The sequence below is a fragment of the Mustela erminea genome, chromosome 10 (genome assembly GCF_009829155.1).
Source record: "Mustela erminea isolate mMusErm1 chromosome 10, mMusErm1.Pri, whole genome shotgun sequence".
In the NCBI taxonomy this organism is placed as follows: Eukaryota; Metazoa; Chordata; class Mammalia; order Carnivora; family Mustelidae; genus Mustela; species Mustela erminea.
In genome coordinates this window covers 91,213,253-91,239,749 of record NC_045623.1, presented here as the reverse complement: position 1 = coordinate 91,239,749, position 26,497 = coordinate 91,213,253, and the positions used below count along the sequence as shown (strand labels likewise).

At 43.8% G+C, this 26,497-nt stretch overlaps 1 protein-coding gene across 1 annotated transcript in view; it reads left to right on the top strand.

The window, feature by feature from the left end:
- The window catches only part of MACO1 (macoilin 1), a 63,234-nt gene that overhangs the window by 35,034 nt on the left and 1,703 nt on the right, over positions 1 to 26,497 (top strand). Inside the window, exons 7-10 of the mRNA XM_032361633.1 lie at positions 13,848 to 14,006; positions 15,323 to 15,505; positions 18,303 to 18,423; positions 22,844 to 23,018. Coding sequence (XP_032217524.1) covers positions 13,848 to 14,006; positions 15,323 to 15,505; positions 18,303 to 18,423; positions 22,844 to 23,018 — 638 coding nt within the window. The remainder of the gene's footprint in view (positions 1 to 13,847; positions 14,007 to 15,322; positions 15,506 to 18,302; positions 18,424 to 22,843; positions 23,019 to 26,497) is intronic.

Here is a 26,497-nt window from a genome sequence, read left to right as displayed (position 1 = left end):
CAAAGAGAGAAAACTCCTCCAAGGAACTGCTCTCAGAAAAAAGCCATTTGCTCTGGCATTGGGTTGATTGTGCTTCGGGGCCAGGGAATCTTAGCACAACACACACCTCGGCCAAGAACTTGGAGGACAACATCTCAGTTTGCTTGTCTTACTCATCTCTCCTGGTGAGTCTCGCCCTCTCTCTTCCCACTCCGCAGCCCTGGGCATTCTCCTTGTCCCCGTGCACAGTTCTGCTCCAAGGCAGTTCCCAGGTTAGAAAGGGTGTTGACTGCTTATGTATCATTTCTGGTGCGAGAGGGAGAATGGTCCATTTGATTGTTCTCTTTTGCCTTTGAATACAGTTTGCTGTGTGTCAGGAATAGTTTGCATGAGAAAATCTGATCTTGGGGGCCAGGGATCAGGCTTTGGGGGTTTACCCTGGCTGCTTTCCCAGCGAGTGCTGGCTGCCGGGCTGCTGCAGGTGCATGGAGAAACTGACATGGAGTGGTCTTACTCTGAGCTGAAATTTTAGAGTCAGATTATGAAAACCGGACAGTGAGAGGTTCTAACTAAATTAAACATGTTGGAAATAGCTGCTGTCAAATTATCTGGAAGTTATTAAGTGCAAAAAAGAAGTGGTAGAGCCATCGTTCTATTTAGTAAGTTTAGCATGTTTGTTTTCTGTCTCTGTGGGAAAATGTTTTTGATTCATGTTTGTGTAGCATTGCCTCCAAGCAGGCATGATTTATCACCATTTCTGCCACGCTCCCAGTATTTACGGAACCTGTAGGGTTTTACTTGGTTAGCTTTGTTTATGTTAATTCATAATATAGTCTGAGTTTATATTAACCATTACAGTGATTTAAAACTATAATATTCTGAGATATAAATGTGGTAATAGAAGCATGATAATTTTATACTTAAACCAGGCTAGGTTGTGACTTGAAAACCATGTTGACTTGGGGTCAAGTTTGTGACTTGAAAACCAGTTTTTGAGAAACAAGGTATCAATGAATTTAAGGCAGTGGTTTACCTAATATCTTCATATCCAGGTGATCAAAGAAGATAATTATATTGTATGGATAAATTATAAAGTACACAAATTATTTGGGGCAGGGAGTCCACGTTAGGAACATTTTTATGTTGAGTACTGAGCGTTTATTCTAACAAAACAGGGATTTCTAGTTAGGCAGTTGGAAAGTTTCCTCCCTAGAATTTAGAAGGAACTACTGTAAAACTCTGTGTCAGATTCTGAGTCAGTGCCCCTGCTGGCACATGATGAATTGAGATTTCCAACTAAGGGGATTAGGGGTGGATTCCCTGAAGGGGATGTGCTCCGAGGAAAAGGAACTATATTCTTTAAATGTTACTCACGCTATCATTTAGAAACCAGCCGTTTGGATCCTTTGACAGCTAGCGTGGGCATTCAGTCTTTGCAAATCTCTGAGACCTTTTTCTTAGCCAACCAGGACTCTCAGGACTAGAACAAGTTTTAGTTTCTCTTTTATGGGAAGAATGACAGCTCTTCTGTCTCCTAAGGTACATGTCGCCTCTCTGGGTGGTGTGTTGTTAACAGGTTGGACAAAGAAACACAGAATAATGAACTGGAAAAGACTGTTGCCCTTATTACTCCCTCCTCTCAACCCCCACCCTAGAGCTGGTGTTAGAGACTAACTCCTGCAGGAGCAGGACAGGGCACAGGCACGAGGCGGGCAGGCCAGGGGTGCCTTCATTTCCAGTCACTTCTGCACATGGCCCCTGGGAGTCTGGGAGCACATACCCTTCCAGTGGGATAGCCAGTCGTCACCATGGTGAATGGCTGGCCTAGTGGTGCTAAGTCTTCTGAGATTTTGAAGAGATGCCAAAGATAGATATCTATGTCAAATCTCCCAGTTATAAAGTCGAGGAGGGTCAAACAAAACATGTTTCTGGGCCAGACTGACTGACCAGTTTGGAAGCTCTGCACCTGACCCTTCCTGTTATTCTTGTATTTTGTTCCCTCCTACCCCCTGGCCCCACCAATCAAAACTTGACTCCTAGAAGAAGGACTTTTCTATTAGGAAATATCTGGTAAATCCCATGAACTAATCTGCTGTGTATTATTAATGGGAGCTTTTTGCCTTCTCCTTTCCTTTAGTTCATGGCATTCCTGGAAAACATGCACCTGTGGATGATGTCCCCTACCCTGGTCAGAGACCACTCCCTATCTAGTTGAATGCACACACCTGACTGTGAGGCTTTCAGAGCACATACAAGGAGAAAGGACAGGAAGCCGTGTGATGAGAAGGGTGGTTTGGGTGTCTGGTATTCCTCAAGCCATACAGTATGGAGAGCAGCTTAGCCCTCCTGTGCCTAGGACTGGTGACTTCTTCCACACCAAGATGTTCCTCTGCTGTGTTCTTGGAACATAAAATACACCAAAGTTCGGGGCCTAGATGCCAGTTTTTCCGACTTCACAGGCCAGCTGGTTTAGAATCTGACCTCCCAGCACCATCCCTTATGATGTGTATATGCCGTGAAGCCTGATGTCAGAGCGATGCCTGCCCTCCCCTTTGCAGAGGGAGCCGAACCAGGGCAATAGATTGTAGCTCTGGAGTCTAGATTTAGAAAAACTTTTTTTTTTTTTTAAGATTTTACTTTTTTATCTGACAGACAGAGGTCACAAGTAGGCAGAGAGGCAGGCAGAGAGGGAGGGGGAAGCAGGCTCCCCGCTGAGCAGAGAGCCCAGTGCAGGGCTTGATCCCAGGACCCTGGGACCATGACCCGAGCCGAAGGCAGAGGCTTAATCCACTGAGCCACCCAGGCACCCTGAAAAACTATTATTTTGATAGGAACTGATGAATAAGAAGTAGTTGATATAGATTCAGGAAGTGAGGCATTCTCTATTCCAGAAGGTTAAATTCCCCCTTTTCTGGAGTGACCTAAAAAGTTTATAAAGTAAAAGAGTTGGACTTTCCCTAAGGCTTTCAGGTTATTCTGAAACTGACCAATGACATGGACAAATCCAAGAGTAACAGTGAACATTGAAAAACCATAGAAAGCAGATTAACAGCCTCTTCTTTTGCTTTTTTTAAAAAAGTTTTTATTTAAATTCCAGTTAGTTAACATACAGTGTAGTATTAGTTTCAGGTGTACAGCAAAGCGATTAAACACATCCATGCAGGACCCGATACTCATCATGATTAGTGCACTCCTTGTCTCCATCACCTATTCAGCCCATCCCCCCCAACCCCCTTCCCCCTGGTAACCAGCAGTTCTCTTTAGTTAAGAGTCTGATTCTTGGTTTGTCCCTTTCTCATCCCCCAACTTTGCTCATTTGTTTTGTTTCTTAAATTCCGCATATGAGTGAAATCATTTGGTATATGTCCTCTGATTTATTTTGCTTAGCATGGTATTTTTTTACTCCATCCATGTGGTTGCAGTGGCAAGATTTCATTCTTTTTGTGGCTGAGTAATATTCCATTGGGGATATTATAATCACATTCATCAATCCATTCATCAATTGGTGGACACATGGGGTGTTTCCATAATTTGGCTATTGTAGATGATGCTGCTGTAAACATCAGGATGCGTGTATCCCTTTGAATTAGTATTTTTTTGTTCTTTGGGTGAATACCTAGTAGTGCAGTTGCTGGGTCATAGGGTAGTTCCAAATTTAACTTTTGAGAACCTCCATACTGTTCTCCAGAGTGGCTACACCAGTTTGTCTTCCCATCAACAGTGCAAGAGGGTTCTCCTTTCTCTACCTCCTTGCCAACTGCTGGTTGTTTCTTGTATTGTTGATTTTAGCCATTCTTATAGGTAGGAGGTGATATGTCATTATAGCCTTGTCTTTTAAAATAACTTTTCTCCCAATTATAAAATAATAAAATGTTAAAAAAATTTTCTATATATTGATTATATCCAATTTTTTAACATCTTAATTTTATTTTCATTGTTCCAAGATTCATTGTTTATGCACCACATCCATGAAATACATGCCCTCCTTAATACCCACCACCAGGCTCACCCAACCCCCAGCCCTCTCCTCCTCTCCATAACCCTCACTTTGTTTCTCAGAGTCCACAGTCTCTCATAGTTTGTCTCCCCCTCTGATTTACCCCCATTCACTTTTCCTTTCCTTCTCCTAACATGGAGGGTATTAGGAGAAGGATTATATCCAATTTTGAAGATCAAGAAGAGATAGTCACTATCTTATTATATATCCTGCCAGTCTTTTTTCTCTCGCACAGTCTTTTTACAGATGGAGCTCATACTATGTGTAATGTTTTATTTATTTATTTATTTATTTTAAATTTATTAACATATATTATTTGCTTTAGAGGTACAGGTCTGTGAATCATGAGTCTTACACAGTTCATACCACTCACCATAGTACATACCCTCCCCAATGTACATCACCCAACCAGCCTATCCTTCCTCCCCCACCTCCCAGCAACCCTGTTCATTTCCTAAGATTAAGAGTCTTTTACAGTTTGTCTCCCTCCCTGGTCCCATCTTGTTTCATTTTTTTCCCTTCCCTTCCTCCCACGACCCCCTGCCCTGCCTCTCAAATTCCTCATATCAGAGAAATCATATGATAATTGTCTTTCTCTGATTGACTTATTTCGCTCAGCATAATACCCTCTAGTTCCTTCCATGTCGTTGCAAATGGCAAGATTTCATTTTTTGATGGCTGTGTAATATTCCATTTTATATATATATATATATATATATATATATATACACATACATACACACACACATACACACACACACCACATTTTTTTATCCATAATGTTTTGTAACTTGTCTTTTTCACTGACTGTATCATGAGCATTCTCCTATGTCATCAAATATTCTTCCTTATTGGTTTCTTAATGGTTGTCTGTCAGTCAGACACATGAATATACAATTAGCCAGTCTTCTGTTGAATATTTAAGTGTCTCTGATTTCTTTCTTATTAGAAATAATGCAGCAACAAGCACACTGTTACATAAGTCTTTGTGTGTGTGTCTCTAGGTCCCTAATGAGTGTCAGGGAGTGGGACACTGCATCAACAGATAAAAATATTTTAAAGACTTTTGATACAAATGATCAAATCTGACCACATCCTTTAAGAACCTTATTAAAAATATTAGTCCTAGCACTCACAGCTTTATTTTTGAAGGATTTGAAGAAGTCAGTTTCCCTATATGACCATATGTGAATGCCTCTTGGATTCCTTTTCTCTTGTTGTGTTCTTGATGAAATGTGTTTACCATTTGTGTTTGACAGATTAGGGAGCAGAGACATAAGTTACTTTGTCATATGGCTTTTTTTTTTTTTAAGATTTTATTTATTTGACAACAGAGAGAGAGGTCCCAAGTAGGCAGAGAGGCAGGCAGAGAGAGAGGGGGAAGCAGGCTCCCTACCAAGCAGAGAGCCCAATGCGGGGCTCGATCCCAGGACCCTGGGATCATGACCTGAGCCAAAGGCAGAGGCTTAACCCACTGAACCATCCAGGCCCCCCTGTCATATGGTTTTACTTGGTAATCATCAAGCTTTTGCTTATTTTTTGATATTTGTGCCTAGTAAGCAATTGTAGTGACCACAGTGAGACCTGAGGCAGCTTTGTTTCACTGTTTCCAAAGATGTGGTCTATAGAACATGCTGCAACAGCTTCAGGTTAGTGTACGCCTTATTGGAGATGAAATGCATTTGGGTTTTTATGTGCATGTCCCATGCTGTCCTTCCTGCCAGTGAGAATGCCCTGGAAAGGGGAGGGGAGGGAGTTGGTGGAGAGGATAAATACTATTTCTTCTGGGGACAGAGCTTTAATGCATGAGCTCAGTGTTCTGCATAGACAACTGTGTGGTCCTAAACAAGTCTTGTCTTGTATAATTAATGTATACTAGGGGATCTCCTAATGGAATTAGGTCCTTACCAAGATGAAACAGTTGCTCTTCATTCATTCTTTTCATGTTCACCTGCCTTCTTGAAAAGCAGACATCCATTTGCCCCTGTCTCCTGTAGCCACTATTAAACTAAGAATCTGGTGGTCTGCTGTAGGTAGACCTGACCCTGTTCTTAGCACTGGGGAGATGGACAAAGAGTGAGGGTTAGAGACAGAGGCCTGTAAGGATTGGAAGAAACCTCAGAAGTACAGTCCCAGCTTCTAATTTTGTAGCACAGTCAGTCCTTGGCTTCAAAGAATGTATAGTGTTTGTAAAAATAAGATACATACACAGGAAAAGATTAAAAACCAAAACAAATTTAAAAACAGCCCAGGGCAGTGGTTTAGTGCCAAACAAGAAGCACCAACAGTAAGGGCTTTCAGATTTCAGAGGGAGACAAAACTTTGAGCCCTGGAGATCAGCACCTGATGGTGGAGAGTTTGTTTAGTTTTTGTTTTTCTTTTTTAACTGGGCCTTGAAGAGTGCAGTTCGAAAATTGGAGGCCATTCTTCCCCCACAGGGTGGTCTAATTAAAGGCAGAAGATGTCTGGAAACAAGGAGTAGGTAATTTTGGCTGGTGCGACGGTTTGTTAGAAGCATCCGTCTTTCATTTATTTGGCTGTATAATTTGGAGATGATCTCCGAAGCCCCTTTTCTTATAGAGCATGCAGGGTTATAAGTTGTATTTTTTTTTTCAAGATTTAATTTATTTACTTATTTGAGAGAGAGAGAGAGAGAGAGAACAGAGGAAGAGTAAGAGGGAGAAGCCGACTCATTGCTGAGCAGAGAGCCTGATATAGAACTCTATCCCAGGACCCTGGGATCTTGACCTGAGCCAAAGGCAGACGCTTAACCAACTGAACCACCCAGGTGTCCGAGGTTGTATTTTTTTTTTTTTAATTGAAGTAGAGCTGAATCACTATGTATTACATAGTGATTCAACAATTACATACATTATGAAATGCTGACTGTGGTAAGAGTATTGTGATATTATTGATTCTATCCCTTATGCTATATTTTTTATCCCCCGGACTTATTTATTTTATGACTGGAAGCATATACCTCTTAATCCCCTTCACCTATTTCACCCTCCCACTCCCCTTTGGCAACCACCAGTTTGTTCTCTATATTAAGAGTCTGTTTCTCTCTGTTTTGTTTGTTCGTTTTTTTTAGATTCCACATATAAGTGCAATCATATAGTATTTGTCTTTGTCTGGCTTATTTCACTTAGCGTAATATCTTCTGGTATTAGACCAGTATTATTGGTATTAGACCAATAACATGGTCTATCCATGTTGTTGCGAATGGCAAGATTTCATTCTTTTTTTTTTTTTTAAATGGCCTGTCGGTGTTCCACTGTGTATATATACACCGTATACCTTTACGTTTTATCTCTCGGTAGACATTTAGGTTGCTTCCATATCTCGGCTATTGTAAATAGCACTACAGTAAACATAGGGTGCATATGTCTTTTCAAATTAGTGTTTTCGTTTTGTTCAGATAAATACTCGAAGTGGAATTACTGGATCCTATGGTACTGCTGTGGTTAGTGTTTTGAGGAGCCTCCATCCTGTCTTCCGGAGCGGCCGCACCAGCTCGCGCCCCCAGCCACAGTGCCTAAGCGCCCCCTGTTCTCCACGTCCTGCTGACGCTTGTTACTTCCAGTTCTGTGTTGTCTTGCAGAGCCGTAGCCTCTCTGTCACTAGCTCTTTAGGCTTCAGAGATAACCAGCAGAGCGGAGGCTCCTCGCCTTTCTGATGGGGTCAGACCAGCAGCCCTAGAAACTACACTTAGGTGGTTTTCTGGAGTGGGTATAGAGTGTGACTCATTGCGGATCTGGGGAACCTAGTCATCCCTAGGTGAAGTCCTGGCTGAAAAAAAGCTCTCCTTTTCTGCAGGACTTACTTCCTAGGGAAATTTACTGCCCCCAAAGCCTTATAGTTCTCTGAGCTCATAAAGCCTCAGGATTTCTAAAACCCTGAAGTTATTGGCAATACCCATTGGAGACTTTTACACCTTCAGTGAAGTCACAGTACCGTGGGCTGTAATTCCAGTAATTCACAGAAGATAAGGATTACAGACATTTAGACACAAGTATCTCCCTACCTTTTCAGATACTTAAAACAATACCCCTTTCAACTAAAAACTGACACTTGAATACTGTACTTTGTTTTACTACCAGGCGTATGTACTTCAAGATACTCAGAGATATTTTTCCTCCTTAGCCCGCCTGGAAGGCTACTGTTTGAGCCTCATTCTTCTGGTCAGCTAGGAGATCACCCCTTATTAAAATGTAAAGTAATGTAAATGTAAAATAATTATCAGACAGTCATATGACAATGTACCCTCTTTGAGTGGGATGAGGGAGAAGGTGAGCTAGGGTTCAGGTTTGGAGCAATTAAGAGGGATCCTCACCTTGGCCAGTAATTGGGCTTTGAAGGCTGCCTGCCTGAGTAAGGGCTGCTCCAACCGAGCCCACCTCCTGCTGTGACTGAGCCAGTCTGGGGGTCAGAGGTCACTTCACAGGTTACAAGTTGGGTGCTGTCTTTTTTTTTTTTTCCTAAGATTTTATTTATTTGACAGACAGAGATCACAAGTAGGTAGAGAGGCAGGCAGAGAGAGAGGAGGAAGCAGGCTCCCTGCTGAACAGAGAGCCTGATGCAGGGCTTGATCCCAGGACCCTGAGATCATAAGCTGAGCCGAAGACAGAGGCTTTAACCCACTGAGCCACCCAGGTGCTCCTGGGTGCTGTCTTTTAAAATTATTAATAAAAGTGACTTGGAAAGGTGTCTGGACCTAATAGGTAACATTTTGGGTTGGTTAGAACCTTGGGTTGTCTAATTAGGCACCAGTGGGCATGTTTGTTAGGCACTTGGACTCCAGCTTTGCCAGGGGCCCTGTCTGCATCCCAAGTGGTAACAGCATTGGGCAAACTTTGCGAAGGTGCAGACTGGGGCCACGGGAGTTGGGCAAGCAGGAAGTGCATTGACTTCCTGCCTGAGCCTTACCAAAGTTTGTTAAGATCTCTCTGGCCCAATTTCTTTCTTTTCCTTTTCTTTTTTTGGGGATGAGATTGCACTTCTTCTGGAGTAAAGTTCCCTTTTATATCTTAATCTTTTGTGTAGGGAAGAGAGTAGGATTTAGGTCTGATAAAAATGGTCTGAGCTTGTGGATGCGTTTGCTTTCCCCCTTCCTTTTTTATTTACAGAAATCGGTTCTAAGGGTTTTAAACTGTTACACGTCTGCCTCATTTTCTTCCTGACCACTTGCTTCTCATTCAGATTACAGCTATTGACATTTTAATAATATCACATGAATACATTTGAAGATTTTGCATTAACCTCTAACACCATTTAATCAGTACTTCTTGGTGCTTCACACCAACAAATTATATAGCTGCATTTTATCTAGGAAGTATTGACCTTCAGCACCAAAGGGTTAAGTATACCATTAAGACAAGTAGTAGTTATTGGTCTAATAAATGTCCCTGGCACTTTGTCTTGGTTCAGTTCAAGTTCCTAATTTACATAATTCTTTTTTAAAACTTGCGTACATTTTTCTGTTGAGCATATGCAAAAATTGAAATATATCTTAGACAATAGGATTGTATAGTGCATCCGTACAGTGGAATATTATGCAACAATTAAATTGCTTATGAAAATTTTGTGGGGGTGCCTGGTTGGCTCAGTCAGTGGTAGGGCAAGCGGCTCTTGATCTGAGTCCTGAGTTCAAGCCCCACATTGGGCATGGAGCCAACTTAAGAAAACAAAACAAGGGACGCCTGGGTGGCTCAGTTGGTTAAGCAGCTGCCTTCGGCTCAGGTCATGATCCCAGCGTCCTGGGATCGAGTCCCACATCGGGCTCCTTGCTCGGCAGGGAGCCTGCTTCTCCCTCTGCCTCTGCCTGCCATTCTGTCTGCCTGTGCTCGCTCTCTCTCCCTCTCTCTGACAAATAAATAAAATCTTAAAAAAAAAAAAAGAAAGAAAACGAAACAAAACAATCTTTGCCAGACTTAAAACAAAACCAAAAACAGAACAGAATAATTTCTGATGATGTGGAACGGTGCGGATGAGATGCAGACTGCATATATGGTACTGTCACATCAATATTAAAAAATATTGACGTGTATGAAGAAAGAGAAAGAAGACACGTGCAGGACAGGAGCATACCAAAGGTGAAGTGAGTGCTTCTGTCTGGTTGAGAGGATTAAGAATTGCTGACATTTTTATTCCGTATTTTTACTTTTCTATTGTTGTACGCAGTGGTTAGCCTGGACTCCGTGTCACTTTTGCAATGAAAAATAGACCTAGGGGCTCAGTGGGTTAAGCCTCTGCCTTCAGCTCAGGTCATGTTCTCAGGGTTCTCACTGGGCTCTCTGCTCAGCAGGGAGCCTGCTTCCCCTTCTCTCTCTGCCTGCCTCTCTGCCTGCTTGTGATCTCTCTCTCTCTCTCTGTCAAATAAATAAATAAAATCTTTAAAAAAAAATAGATCTAATAAGGGATTATAAATCATTTTACCACCTACCTCAGTTAAGATTTAAAATGTAGTCTGCTGGGTTAAATTAACATGCGAGGTTAAAGTAATGCTTTTTCTGAGAGACCATATATAATGGCCCCTTATATGTTTTAAAAATTCCTGAGAGTTTTCCATTTAGCACTCAAAAGTTATCTTGTGTGTCACCAAGCAGTGTTTCCCCCAGTCTCTTCAACTGGGAATGCTGGTGTTCGCTCACAGGTCTGCCGCAGCTGTTTGGAGAACAGTAATTCCGAGTCTTACAAAATTGGTGGCAGTTTTGAAAATCCTGAAGCAATTTGATTTTACTTCTCTGTTTTGTGAAATTAAGTTATTTTATTTTAAAAATAAACTTTTTGTTGAAATATAACACACATTCACCAAAGGGCACAAACCTTGGGAATTTTCGTAACCCTGGTAACCACGTTGTTCCATTTTTGCTGTATTGTCTTTGACAAAATCTCACAATTCTACATAAGAAAAAAAAAATATATATATATATTTTAGATTTTTGTTTATTTATTTGACAGACAGAGATTACAACTAGGCAGAGAGGCAGGCAGAGAGAGGAGGAAGCAGGCTCCCCACGGAGCAGAGAGCCCTATGTGGGGCTTGATCCCAGGACTCTGGGATCATGACCTGAGCTGAAGGCAGAGGCTTTAACCCACTGAGCCTCCCAGGCACCCCAGAAAATATATTTTTGTTTAGGGTTCTGTGGTCTCCAGAAGTTACACTCAAAGTATTTTGTATTTTTTTTGTTCTCGTAAGTGCATTAAGTCTTTGAGTTTTTACCTTTCTCAAGGAGCTCTAAATTTTCATTCAGAATATTGTCATTATCCTTAGTTCAGGGTAGGAAAATGGGCCCTTAGAGATTAAAGGTGCAAAATAATAACTGCAAAATTATTGCCATCCAGCCTCTGCAGATCTCATTCCCATCTGTGACAGTGCTTTGCCCCAGTCGGCTGGTTGTGTGGAACTTGATTCCTGGGCCTCTGCGTATGATACAGCTTAGGTTGCTAATCTGAAGAAGCAGATCAGCAGCCGGCTGTAAGTGTGTCAGGCCTAGAAACCCTACCCTGAGCCGGGAGGAACTCTAGAGGTCATTAGCCTACAATGGGGAAACTGAGTCCTGGAAGGTTACATGCCTTGCGCAGGGTCGCGGACTTGGCATCAGAACTGAATCTAGAATCCTGGTCCTAAACCCCATGCTAAGCCCTTATTCTCTTCTTGAAACTCACCCTTTCTACTAGAAATGCAATCCTCAGACTGAAACCGACTTCTCCAGAAAGACGAATAACCTAACACGTTTTTCAACCCATCTTCTTAATGGGGATAACCTGACAGCATCGACCTGTTTTGGAAGATATCCCTTGGGTTACTTCGGGTGAACGAGGGATGGTGTGGGGATGATATAAATGCCAGTCTGTAATTGTTCAGAGCACTTCTGGGAGCACATTCAACTGGGATAACCCTGGCTAAAGGGAAAGTGTGGCGTGATGTTGACTTGTGACCCTTCCCTGGGGAGTGAGCTATGTCAGGAGACGAGGCCGTGCTTCTGGAAAACCAGGTCTCTCATCTGTTCCTGTACATTGGACAGGGGGACAGGCTACGATGCCTGGGAAAGGACCATCAATGTGTTATGACTTTCTGTTTTTGAGATCTTGTTTCAGTTGACTAAAGGTAGATGGGTAAATAAAGCCGCTCTTTGGTTTCCCAAGGGAGGCCAGGCAACATATATTTAGTAAGTGTTGTTCACTGTGGTGGGCCCTGGGGACTTGGTGCTTAATAAAACATGTCTGTAAGGGCTTACGTCTGTGGTGCTGGCAGTTCCAAGGAGAGGTCACACTGCCCGCCAGAAATCTCGGTTCTGTTGGTATTTTGGATTCGTGACATGCATAAGGGTCTCTTCAGAGCAAACTGACTTTTGCCTGCATTTTCGTTTGTCAGAAAGCATAGCTCCTCAGGCCACCAGCCGCCATCCTTGGCCTGACCTTCAGTGTTCCCCACAGTCCCATCCTCCAGACCCATTCTACCCCTTCTCACTCTGTTCCCAGAGTACACGGTTTCCTCAGAGGCCAGACTGATTATTCCGTCCCCAAATATCTATGGCTTTTGAGCTTTTGAGCATGTTTTCCCCTTGTTTAGAGTGGCCCCTCCTCCCCTTCTTCTTCAAATCCTGCCCAGCCATCCAGTCCCAACCTAATTCCCACCTTCTCTTGTCAGAACTCCTGTGGCACTTCTCGTCCATCCCCGGCTATGGAGGACATGGCCATGGCTCAGCCTGCTGGAGAAGAGGGTGGGCTCTGGGGCCCGTGTCCCCTGGGGCTGGAGCCTTTCCCCAGTCTAGCCCTCTTCATCTGTAAGAGTGGGAATAACAAACTTTTAGCCTACGGTTGTGCTGACTAAATGAGTTCATACCAGTAAAGCCTGTGGAACAAACAGTGTGTAGCACCTAAGTTCTCATTAAGTACTAGTTGTTACTCTTTCTCACGTGTATTTAATCCAGCTTCCTTGTGCTGCTGTCTCACCACTAAAAATCGTCACTTGTTGGCCTCTAGTGACATTACAAAGCCTTCTGATGAAGAGAGTCTGGGTTTTATACTTTCTGTTGACTCTCTTCAGGCCCACCTGCGCTTGTGATAGCTCCCCAAAACGTGTCACTTAAAATAAAGCTGTTACTATACTAAGAGAAAACAGATGGAACAGAGGTTAAGGAGCTGGAGAGAAAAGATGGGCTTCAGCTCACAGGTGGAATTGTCTTACGATTCTCAGAGCGCGTCATTGGTTCCTGTTCACACTGTTGTTGAGCTGAATAAGCTCCTCTGTCACAGTCACTGGAAGTGTGAACATCATGTAGCAAGGATGCTAGCAATTTCAGAGGTTGCCTGAGACACTCTTGTTCTCTGGGCCCAAGGTGGAAGGGAATCTGAGAGGGTAAATTCTGGTGTATCAGAATCATCTCAGAGCCAGTGGGGCATGAGCTGACCGTTACTGATACATCTCCCTTCCGGGGATTGGGCGGGGCAGGGGGGCATAGGAAATTGAGAGAGAGAGAGAGAGAGTGTGTGTGTGTGTGTGTGTGTGTGTGTGTATTGGGGGACCCAAGCCTTCAGCCACCCTCTCTCTGCCTTCCCTTCCTCCTTTATTGGCAGCTCAGGAATTCACAAGCACCTGGGTGTCCGTGCTCCCCGCATGCGGAGAAAACAGGTTACTCTCTGGCTGTGGGAAGGGGTGGGGGCCGGGGCAGAAGGAAGCACACAGTGAAAAGCCAGTTGCAGACAGGAGTCTGGCCGTTGGCAGGAGCTGCCCGGGGGGTCTTCTGCCGCTGCCCGCCACCCCCCAACCCAATCCCAGGAAGTCTGGGACGTCACCCAGGGTCTCCCGCAGAGCCCTATGGGTGCCCTTTCCCTGATGAAAATGCCACATTTCTCCTTCTCCTAGGCTGGAACAAGACATTAAAAAGTTAAAGGCTGACCTGCAGGCCAGCAGACAAGTGGAACAGGAGCTCCGCAGTCAGATCAGCTCCCTGTCCAGCACCGAGCGGGGGATCCGCTCCGAAATGGGCCAGCTCCGGCAGGAGAACGAGCTGCTGCAGAACAAGTACGTGCACCCGGGGGCCTCGGTCGCCGCCAGGCCGTTTCACTGTTCCTGTGGTCCCAGGGGTTGGAGTAAAAGAGGTGTGATGACAAGAAGACCTGGTCGCAGGGGTGTTAAATGAAATATTTAAAATATTTAACGTAGTACCAGATACTCAGCATGTTACAAAACCTACGAAAACTTGTTTCATCCCAACAGCACAGTTTACTAATGTTACTGTTCTTTCTTTTCATTTAATAAGTTCTTCTCTTAGTTTAAAATAGTCATTGAGCTTCTGTGATACTATAAGTAAAATTGACAGAAGTTGTTCTGCTACGATTTGAAAATCCTGCTCCTTTGAATGAAAGTTTCCAGAGGAACAGACTCTATTTACTTTGATATCTGGGACCCAAAAAATGACCCTGAATTTTTATTTTATTTAAAAAGAGGCAAGCAAAAAACCAGCTCTTCTGTTTGAATTTGTTTATACTTCCCATTGATTCATCCTGGAATTACTTCTTGACTCAGTATTGATCTGCCCCCCTCCTTTTTTTTTAATCTTTCGGCAGTGTGTGCCTGGGGTAATGATTACTATCATAGGCTCTGGGCTTCTCCCATTGAAAGAGGAGTCCTTCGACATTCTGGAGGAACATAACTCAAAGCCAGAGGCTTATAAGCACGTAACTTCTCCATTGCTTCTGACCCATATACGTGAAGGCTCTCGCCTGACGCTGATACACTGAGATGAACTCACCTTGTACTGATGTGGAATGCTGGGTGTGGGAGTAGGCAGGGAAGGGAGTACGGCTGAAATCTCTTTGTGATATTAAGCACCCTCTGACTAACTCCAGGGTCTGTTTTGGGATACTTGGAGAAGACAGCTCATAGCTGGAAAAGGAAAGGCTGCAGCAGGGCCACAGCATAACTACATTCAGGCCAAAAAAAAAAAAAAAAACCACCTTCCCTCTTCCACCCTTTACCTCGGCTTTCTGGGGCTGGTTCCATTGGTAGTTCTTTGATCAATGAAAATTCTCTCAAGGTGCTTTGGGGCACAACTAGAATTAGTGGTACAGCTGTCTTTCCCTCTGATAGAAACTTGTTTTATCCCTTTTTCTGGAGTGCCTTCTGTAGATCGCTTCCCATAGTAGGGCAAAGGCTGGGTCTTATTCTGTATCTTGTTAGGCTGCTCTTGTTGAAGAATAACGACAATATGTTTTTCCCCGGGCACTCTGGAAGCTGACTTTTATGGTTTGCTGTTCAAAAGAGGAGCCACGTTTCCCCAGAGTTTCTAGTGGGCATTTCTAACAATGAAACTCTGTATGATAATCGTTTCCATATAGATTACATAACGCTGTGCAAATGAAGCAAAAAGACAAACAAAATATCAGCCAGTTGGAGAAAAAGCTAAAAGCTGAGCAGGAAGCCCGAAGTTTTGTAGAAAAGCAATTAATGGAGGAGAAAAAAAGGAAGAAGTTGGAAGAAGCTACTGCTGCCCGGGCCGTTGCATTTGCTGCCGCGTCTAGGTATGTCCATGATGCCCCCCTCCCCACCCCCACCCTTTGTCCCCGCTCCCTCCACAACCAACACCCCTTAACCCCCCCCCACCTCCCTACTCTGCATCGGAGGTGGATGAGGTGTTCTGCCTCTGCCTTGCACCAAGACCGGCATGAGAGTATGAGGCCTCAGGCAGGGTTGAAATAGAACCATCAGGCAATGAGAGGTTGCCACCAAGTGTTATTTCCTGACTAGCTAAGCCCCATCTGTGCAGCTTGCGTGGTCTTGTAACAGCTTCATTCCTCAGCGACCTCATCTAGGAAGCAGGATGAGGGCGGCACCATACCTCTCACACCCAGGAGGCTAAGTGCTGCTCATCAAAGGGTTTCTGGTCACTTTCTGTGTGGCCATCAACTTCTAAACACTGGGAGAGACTCCAGTCTGGATTGTCATTCCCTTTCTGTGTCGTTACTCTCTACTCTCAGGTGTATGTGTTTCTGAAGTTTTTATCTTAAAATAGAAGAAAGGAAAATCTTGGTTGCCTAAGTCCTTTTTACTGACTGACTGCTCCCATCTTGGTTGGGTATCAGCAAACTGTCACATGAGCTGGAAAAGATGGGGAAAAAACCCAAAACATAAGTCACTGTTAGATGCCATTGGATTTGTGGAGTGTTGGGAATTGGGCATTACTTCTGTTCTATTGAAAAGTATGCAAGTATTTCCAGAAACTGAATTCCAGCAAGGAGGGAAGATCCTTAAGAGCCTTTTGGCATTGTGGGGGGGAGGGGTGCTTCTATTTCACTTTAGGGATTTTTTCTTTTTTTTTTGACTAGTGAAGTCCACCCGTGTGGTGGGGGGTCAGTTATGGGCTTACAGTTGGCGAGTGAGGGTACATTATTATTGATCTCATTTTGTAAAAAAGATTTTATTCATTTATTTGACACAGAGAGAGAGAGATCACAAGTAGACAGAGAGGCAGGCAGAGAAAGAGGGGGAAGCAGGCTCCTGGCTAAGCAGAGAGCCCGATGTAGGGCTTGATCCCAGGACCCTGAGATCATGACCTGAGCTGAAGGCAGAGGCTTAACCCACTGAGCCACCCAGGCACCCCGTCGATTTCATTTCAAAAAAAATTTTTTTTTTTAAAGATTTTTTCTTTATTTATCTGACAGAGATCACAAGTAGGCAGAGAGGCAGGCAGAGAGAGAGGAGGAAGCAGGCTCCCTGCAGAGCAGAAAGCCCGATGTGGGGCTCGATCCCAGGACACTGGGATCATGACCTGAGCCGAAGGCAGAGGCTTAACCCACTGAGCCACCCAGGTGCCCCTCATTTCAAAATTTTTTAAAAATTTATTTGACAGACCGAGATCACAAAGCGGCAGAGAGGCAGGCGGAGGGGCAGGGGGAGCAGGCTCCCTGCTGAGCAGAGAGTCGCATGTGGGCTTGATCCCAGGACCCTAAGATCATGACCGAAGGCAGAGGCTTAACCCACTGAGCCACCCAAGAGCCCCTCATTTTAAATTTTTGTCATAATTTGTATCAATAAAATTATACTGTAATTCTTCCTTAAGTTTTCCTTTTTTGTATGTGGCATGTTAAAAGCCTTCTTTTGGGTTCTGGCATTTGTAGAAGAACCGATGTATTGTCATTTCATGTTTAAGGAGAGAACAGCCAGAAAGAACCCTTTCCTCCCCTATGCTCCTGCTACCCCTGCCAACTCTGTAGTGCACATGGCTGAGCTCACTTGGTCAATCAGCATCCAGACATACTCACAGGACACGCCACTGGCCTGCCTAGGATGTGGGGGTTTGGTTTGTTCGTAAGCGCAGGCCTCTGCACAAAGCAGACGTTTCTGAAGCACTTACACTTGCAGGAGATTTTTCTGAACAGTCATCTGATACGGCCTGTACTGTCCTTCATTCATCCAGCACCTCCTACCCTGACAAAAAGTCCACTGAGGAGGTTATGACAATTCCTTAGCCGTAGTGTTCAGTATTTTACACCTGATCATCAGTACATGGGTTTCAATCTCTTCCTGGCTCCCTTTCGCTTCCAGTCAGGCTTACTTGCTTTGGTCTTACCCGTCGTTGGTCCTGGTTTACCTTCACTTAGGTAGAGGCTGTTTTTATTCTCAAGCAAATCTCAAGGTGTAGGTCCCTCACTGGACCTTCCTTTTTGGTAGGCAGAGGACACCTCCTTTCTCCCTCTGGCTGTTGCTGAAACCTAAGTGGTTAGTCTGCTCTGGACTGGCTGTTGCCATCACATTTTTTAGCTTGTTCTTCCTACAGCCCTGAGAAGCAACCCAATGCTCTGGCAACTTCATGAGTTGAACTTTTCAAGGCATAGACCCTCAAAGGGGAGAATTATTTTAGCTCACTGCCCCCTGCTGGAGATAGTCCACATCCACTTCTCGCCTGCTTGCCTCTGGGGGCACTGTCTCAGGTCATCTAGCCTGGGGGAAAGCTTCTTGCATTGGGAAGCTGGAAAGCCTCAGTTCTTATCCCTGGAGTGCTGTGACCTAGCAGCGAGGTGAGGGTGGACTGGTGTTACAAATGCGTGGTCTTAGTTTTCTTATCTGGAAAATGGGACAATACATCCTACACTTGCAAAGAAGGCGGAGATGGTAAAGTGCTTCATTTGGTGCCTGGTTCGTAGTAGATACCAGTTAATTATTTTAGATAATTATTGAAATTCTCAAAGAATAGAGAATGGGCAGACTGAGCCAAAACCTAAAACCTGACAGACTCTGGAGTATAAGAGAAATATCACTCTTGCAGCACAAGTAAACCACTAGTCTTTTAAATCCCTTTCTTCTCTTCTTTTCTAAAAGGGGGGAGTGCACTGAAACCTTACGGAATCGGATCAGAGAATTAGAAGCAGAGGGCAAGAAGCTCACGATGGACATGAAGGTGAAAGAAGACCAGATCAGAGAACTAGAACTGAAAGTTCAGGTATGGGGAGCACGAAAGACTTTCTCCTACTTGGGTTCTCCTGTTATTTGTGTACCCAGTGTTGCAATATGGAGATGGTGCCTTTTTGTTTTTTGAAGATTTTATTTTACTTATTTGAGAGTGAGCATGAGTGCCGGAGGGAGAGGGAGAAGCAGACTCCCTGCTGAGCAGGGAGCCAGACGTGGGGCTCGATCCCAGGACCCCAGGATCATGACCTGAGCTGAAGGCAGATGCTTAGCCCACTGAGCCACCCAGGCACCTCAAGATGGTGCCTTTTGATAATAGGCCAAATCCCACTGCATCTCAAAGTCTCTATGACAGAAAGAAGCTCTAGCCTTGTCCAGCAGATTCAAGTCATATTTAATTAGCCAGATTCTAATACAACTAGAAATATTGACTGTCTTTTGACACGGTTTATACCAGAATTTGACCTACTGTAGATTCATTTCCCTTTTTCAGGTTATAGGCTAGATTAGTGTGCTTTGGAACTTTTGCACCTCTTCTTAGCCCTAACCCTCTGTGCATTGCCAGGCAATTGACCATTCTGAATGGCTCTCAGCCTTGTAGATTGCAGTTCTGAGCAGTGCATGATGGGGAAAGCTGCCAGTGCTGTGGATACAACCAGTTTTCTGGGCAGCATGTACCTTAGCCAGGTATTTGGACTTGGTTTTCCAAAGGGACCCTCAAAAGTAATATCATATATCATGAAGTTACAGTAATTTGAATCACGTGGAACTGGTATGAAATTGTGGGCAAGTCGGTGGCATAGGATAGATGCCCTAGAGACAGAGCTTAAAGTCTCCAGTAAAAACAGCACAAATGGTTGGAAACAGTGAGGACTAGTCAGAAAAAGGCTTCGGAACAGTTAGATAACTAAGAAAAAATATAAAATTAGAAGCTCATCTCTTGGGGCGCTTGGGTAGCTCAGTCAGTTAAGTGTCTGCCTTCAGCTCAGGTCATGATCCTAGGGTCCTGGGATTGAGCCCCACGTCGAGCTCCTTGCTCAGCGGGGTGTCTGCTTCTCCCTCTCCTTCCTGCTCATGCTCTCTCGCATGAGTGAGAAGAAGGCTCTCTCTCTTTCTCTCAAATAAATAAGTAAATCTTTAAAAAATAAAAAAACTCATCTTATACTATACAAAAAGAAATTTCAGGTGGAGTTGAATACGGGCAGAAAAGAAAAGCATTTTGTTTTAAACTAGAATTTGATCTTGAAACTGGGAAAGATTTTCTAAACAAAAAAATGGAAAAAATCATAAAGCCAAAAAAAAGAGAGAGAGAGAGAAAATCAGTTGTGGAGAGTATAGATCCTACAGCAAATATAAGGAATTAGTACTCTTGATATGTCGGTAACTCATAAAATTTGTCGAGTAAAACTGATACTTGGAAAAATGGGTAAAGGATGTGAATGAATAATTCACAGAAGAAAAATAAATGGCTGAGAAGAATATAAAAATATATCCTCCTCAATCGTCAAAGACCTGTAGATTAACAGTATGTATCATTTATCTCCTGTGAAATTTGTTTCCTCTTTTTTTTTTTTTAAAGATTTTATTTATTTATTTGACTGAGAGAGATCACAAGTAGACAGAGAGGCAGGCGGGGGGGGGGGCGGCGGGGAGCAGGCTCCCTGCTGAGCAGAGAGCCCGATTCGGGACTCGATCCCAGGACCCTGAGATCATGACTTGAGCCGAAGGCAGCGGCCTAACCCACTGAGCCACCCAGGCGCCCCTGTTTCCTCTTTTTTAATCGCAATATATTTGGCACACAATGTTACGTTAGTTGCAAGTGTAAGACCTAGTAATTCCACAACTCTGTATGTCATGCCGTGCCCCATGCAAATGTAGCTACTAGCTGCCATCTGTCACCACTATGATGTTACAGCACCATTGACTCTGTGCCCTACCTTATATTCCCTTGACTTACTTATTCCCTAACTGGAAGCCTGTACCTCCCACAGCCCCTCACCCACTTCACCCACCCCACCAGTTCTCTGATCTATGGGTCTGTTTCTGCTTTTGTTTGTTCCTTTGTTTTGTTTTGTAGATTCCTCATATCAGTGAAATCAGGTATTTGTTTTTCTCTGTCTGGCTTATTTCAGTTAGCATAGTATCTTCCAGGTCCTTACATGTTGTCATAAATGGCAAGATCTTACTCTTTTATGGCTGAGTAATACTCTTTGTGTGTGTGCGTGCGTGCATCTTCTTTATCCATTCATCTCTCAGTGGGCACTTAGGTTGCTTCCATATCGCAGTTATGGTAAATAATGTTGCAGTAAACATAGGGGAGCATATCCCTTTTGGAATTAGTGTTTTTGTTTTCTTTGGGAAAATACCCAGTAGCGGAATTACTGGATCATACAATATTTCTACTTTTAATTTTTTGAGGCGCCTCCGTGGCTGCACCACCAGTAGTATACAAGGCTTCCCTTTCCTCCACATCCTCGCCAACACTTGTTATTTCTTTTTTTTTCCTTGTCATTTTGATAATTGCTATCCTAACAGGAGTGAGATGATTTTGTGGTTTTGATTTGCATTTTTTTGGATTATTGTTATTGAATATCTTTTCATGTGTTGGCCATTTTATGTCTTCTTTGGGAAAATGTTCAGATCCTCTGCCCATTTTTAAGAAGATTATTTGATTTTTTGGTGTTGGGTTGTAGAAGTTCTTTATATATTTTGGATATTAACCCCTTGCAGAATATATCATTTGCAAATATCTTCTCCCATTCAGTAGGTTACCTTTCTGTTTTGCAAAAGCTTTTTTATTTTGGTGTTGCCCCCTTAGCTTCTTTTGCTCTTGTTTCCCTTATCTTTTGTGAAATTAGCAAAGACTTTTTAAATAATAATATCAGCCTGGGTGAGGATGAATGAAACCGGCCTCATAATCACTGGAGGAGGTATAACTTTCTGGAAAAGTTAATAAACTTTTTAAGTGTTTCCTGTTTCACAACTCCTGCTTAAGATAAATATTTAAAAATCTCATCAATGATTGATATACAAAGATGTTCATCATAGTGGTATGTAAGTGAAAAGAATCCAACCTTAACAAAGGGAGATTTGTTTCAGAAATTATGATACATATAAGTAGGAATATTATACAATCATTAAAAATAACATTTCCAGGGATGCCTGAGTGGCTTAGTTGGTTGGATGACTGCCTACGGCTCAGGTTATGATCCCGGAGTCCCAGGATCGAGTCTTGCATCGGGCTCCCAGCTCCACGGGGAGTCTGCTTTTCCCTCTGATCATCTCCTTGCTCATGCTCTCTCTCACTACCTCTCTCTCAAATTAAAAAAAAAAAAAAAATCGGGGCGCCTGGGTGGCTCAGTGGGTTAAGCCGCTGCCTTCGGCTCATGTCATGATCTCAGGATCCTGGGATCAAGCCCCGCATCGGGCTCTCTGCTCAGCAGGGAGCCTGCTTCCTCCTCTCTCTCTGCCTGCCTTTCTGCCTGATTGTGATCTCTATCAATAAATAAATAAAATCTTAAAAAAAAAAAAAAATAATACATTTCCAAAGAAGAGTTGAGAAAGTTTTTTAAAAACTGTATACAAAACTACATGTAGTATGATTTCATTTATGCTAATAGATACACATATGCTTATAAAATACGAAAGGGAAATAAATACCAAGTTTTTCACATTGTCCGATCATTAAGTGATTTTCATTTTCTTCCTTGAACTTTAGTATATTTCTAAATTCTCTGTAGTATGTTTGGATTTCTATCTTAAAATGAAAAAATTAAAATGCCTATATAGATACCCATGTATTTTAATATGTATTAAGTTTGTTATATATTAAAATACATATTCTATATTAAATATTATTAAATACATTACTTAGTAAATATATAATATGTTAGCTGTTATATATAATATATATTAAATAAATATACAAAATATATATTAAATATACATTAATATGTAATATATATTATATATACACACACACACGTGTGTGTGTGTGTATGGGCTACATTACCAGATGTTTTAAGTGGGCTTATTCTGCAGTATGTCCTGTCAAAATAATGAACACTTTTATAATTTTTAGTGCAGGTTGAGAGTAGAGTTTTGGCAAATTGGATTGCAGCACTACAGCAACATTTGCAACTGGCAGCAAGGAGAAAGTTGTGGTTCTTCTGTTAGGCTTATAAGAAGGTATTTCATTTGGAGACAGTCTGTTATTATTAGAAACAGCCCAATACTGTCCAATTTATCTACTAAAATATTTTCATATGTCATATCATCATATAAATACATCTTACACTCCAAGTGGTGAGGTCTTAACCCATGAAACACCAGGATTCTGTATTCTAGGGGCCAGGTCAGTAATAGCGGGATTTTATTTGTGATTTCAGGCTAATTTGTAGACCTCGATGCCAAAACTGTCTTGTAACATCTTGCTGCTTTGATGATGTTGATAGGAGCTTCGGAAGTACAAGGAAAACGAGAAGGATACTGAGGTGTTAATGTCAGCCCTCTCGGCCATGCAAGATAAAACACAACACCTGGAGAACAGTCTGAGTGCAGAGACGAGAATCAAGCTGGACCTGTTCTCTGCACTGGGGGACGCGAAGCGACAGCTCGAGATCGCGCAAGGTAGGAGAGCCCCGGGCCCCGGCGAAGTGGGACGGCTGCGCACACACAGGGACGCAGAGAGCAGAGGTCCCTTAGAGCTTGGGGGCATTCAGTTTTCTTCTTGAGTGGTTTGAGAGGTGCCCAACATTGACGTCTAGGAATCATCACATTAATTCATTCTGCAGATATATTTTGAGGTGAGAATATGTGGTGTGGGGCATTCAGAGAGCAGTATGAGCTCAAGGAGCTCACGGTGCTGTTGAAGAGACAGAGAGCTGCAGAGCCACCGGAAGATGCTGATGCGGTGGTAGGTGTAAGGCTGTGGGAACAGGGAGGCAGGGGTCGAGCCTGGGTGCTTCCCCCCGCTGCTTCCCAGCGGAACCGATGTCTGAGCCGGGTTTTGACTGATGAGCAGGGGTCAGGCCAGTGAAGACGCAGTGTAGAGGAGTGAGGGGCAGAGGACCATGGAGACAGACGAAACGCCTTGGACCAGGTCAGGGGAGCCAGAAGGGCCTGATGTGTTCGAGCGGCAGCGGGTTCTACATGGTTACAAAGCAGGGAGCGGTGGCAGCAGCTTCTGGGGAGCTGGCTGTTCACTCATCCGGTATTTCCTGAGGCCTCCTGTATGCCAGGCGCCCTGAGGCTCCCTGAGAGGCCGGCAGCCGCAAGCAAGCACAGAGCGGAGCAGATGCTGGTGCGGGCCCGGAAGGAAGCGAAGCGGTGTCAGGCAGGATGCGCGAGTGTCCCCGTGGGGATGCGGGTTCCACATGGTGGTCGTGGAAGATCCTTTGAATAGGGAGCATCTGAGCAGAGGCTCAAAGCAAGAGTGCGTGAGCCCGGTCAGTCTGCAGGGGGAAGGAGCAGGGGTGGCAGCCATTGGGGCTGCAGCCGGAGGGATGGGCGGAGTTGTTGGAGTCAACAAGCCAAGACTGGCAAGAACCACGTTCTGCCAGACTTTGTAACCCATGGGAGGAACTTCGGACTTTACTCTGAGTGGCACAGAAAGCTTTGGAAAGTTTCTGAATAGAGGCATGACAGAGTCTGGTGAAAAGCAATTTCAGTTTTGTCCAAGAAATTGATTAGCCAGCAATAAATTACTGAAACAGGTATTCGAACAATTGGACTTAGGAAAAGAATATTTCAGCAGGTACGTAAAGAGCATTTGAGGAGCGCCTGGGTGGCTCAGTGGGTTAAGCCTCTGCCTTCAGCTCAGGTCATGATCCCAGGTTCCTGGGATCGAGCCCTGCATCAGGCTCTCTGGTCAGTGGGGAGCCTGCTTCCTCCTCTCTCTCTGCCTGCCTCTCTGCCTACTGTGATCTCTGTCTGTCAAATGAATAAATAAAATCTAAAAAAATTTTTTTAAAAAGAGCATTTGAAGCATTGTACTAGAAGCTAAAGGGGAGATAAAGAAGAACAAGATGCGGTCTAGTGGAAGGATCTACTAGGGCAGTGGTGCTCAAACTTTTTGTTCTTAGGGACCCCTTCACTCTTAAAGTTATCAAGTGCCCTAAGGAGATTTTTTTTCAAGTGGGTTATATCTATCAGTAGTTACCTATTAGAAATTGAAACTTTAAAACGAGTATTAATTTATCTTTAAAATAACATAATAAACATATAACTTGTTAACATATTTTTATAAAAAGTAACTATTTTCTAAAACCAAAAAAAACTTTGAGAAAAATGGCATTGTTTTACATTGAGCAGACCTCTTTAATTTCTGGCTCAATAGAAGATACTTCAGTTCTCATCTCTGTTTCTATGTTCAGTCTGTTGTAATTTTACTTGCATGTTATTTTGGAAGACTTGACTTACCCCCAGGAGGGAATGTGTGTGAAGAAGTCAAATGATGTGTTATTATTTTCACAAAGATGGTTTGGACCCTGTGAACGCTGTGAGAATTACTGCACTTGGGCAAGCCAAGCAGAAAGGCCTGCTGCCTTTAGGTAGAGGTAGAGGGCTGGAAAGGCCAGAGCAGAGATCAGGGGTGGCTTCATAAGGGAGGGGACATGGAGTGGGCCTTGAAGGATGAGTTCTGAGAACAGAGAGTAGCCGGGAAGAACGTCGTTACCGAGGGAATCATGTAAGCCAAGGCAAGAAAAGCGGAGAATGTCCAGATGAGCAGTCCAGTGGCCCCAGCTGGAGGATGGGGGAGATCGGGAGAACCAGAAATGAAGCCGTCCTGGGGAATGTACTCCCGAGATCCTCAGGAGGAAGGGGGTGTTCTGCCCTCATTTTAGCATCGCAATGCGAAAGGTAGATTGGAAGGTGAGATTGTGTGGACGCAGAGGGACCTGTGAGGAAGGAGGCACTGTCTTTTGTCTAAGAGGTGAGGCATGTGGGGGGGGGGGGGAGGATGGTGCAGGCAGGAGTGAAGGAAAGTGGAGGTGCCCGAGGGGTGCGGGAGGATAAAGTTCCCGGGAGCGAAGGAAAAAGAGCAGGACAGATTTGAAGGAGGAGAAGAGAGAATGAGTTTGGTTGGAGATGTTCTGATTGGCAGTGGCTTCCTGACTGCCTGGTGGAAGTCGAAATTTGCCATCTAAATCCCAGAGAGAGGCCCAAACCCCAGGAAGGCGGGAGGAATATAGAAGTTGTGAGAAGCAAGGCCGTAGGAGTGGCTTGGGACTGTGCAAGGGGGCAGAGCAAGAAGAAAGCAGGCTGAGGGTCTGGCGGAGAAAGCATTCTAGAAGAAGCATTTTAAAAGAAGGTGTCTGGGAATTCTGCTTTCAAGCTGAACTTCTGACCATACACTGGCTTTTTTGCCCTCCTGGCTCGGCTTGCTGTGAAGTAGCCACCCCTCTCTGAGTTGGCTTTGTCCTCTCCGGGGAGCTGGGCCCTAGAGGGAAGGAGCACCTGGTCTCCTTCCTAGCCGCTGGGAGTCCGGCTCACCAGCACAGCCCGAGCTTCCTTGTCAGCCTAGGAATTCTGTAAAGCGACAAAAAAGCAAAAAGAATTGCCTTTTCCAAAAGCTCTGGAAATGTTTGCATGTTTCTGATTTTAAAAAATCAAACTTAAATCTGCCTGGAAAAAAAAAAAAGATAGAGTGGTTCACGTAATCGCGTATCAGATGCTATTAGGTATTTTATTCATCTGAGGCTTATTTTGTTCAAAGGGAGGGAGGCTGTCTGATGTGAACTTGAAGCCGAGGGGACATGAAGGGCCTCAGAGGGAGCAGCTGCTTTCTAGGGCTCTGCTGCCTCCCCCACTACTTCCCTCCACTGTCAAGCTCAGAATATTCTAATAAGGACCCAACTTTGTAATTCAAATCAAACCCCTTGTTGCTTTTCTGCTTCCTCCCTTCAATATCATTTGCTTCACCCCAGTTCCAAAATGACTTTCATCTCCCCTACATCCTTTTTAAAAACATGCCACCGTGCTCTCTTACCATTTCAGATCCGTTGCCATCCTCCGTAGGACTCAAAATGAGTGCAACTCAAATGCAACCTCTCTCTTTTTTTTTTTTAAGCATTTAAATTTCCTAGGGGCTACTCCTGAGTGTCCTT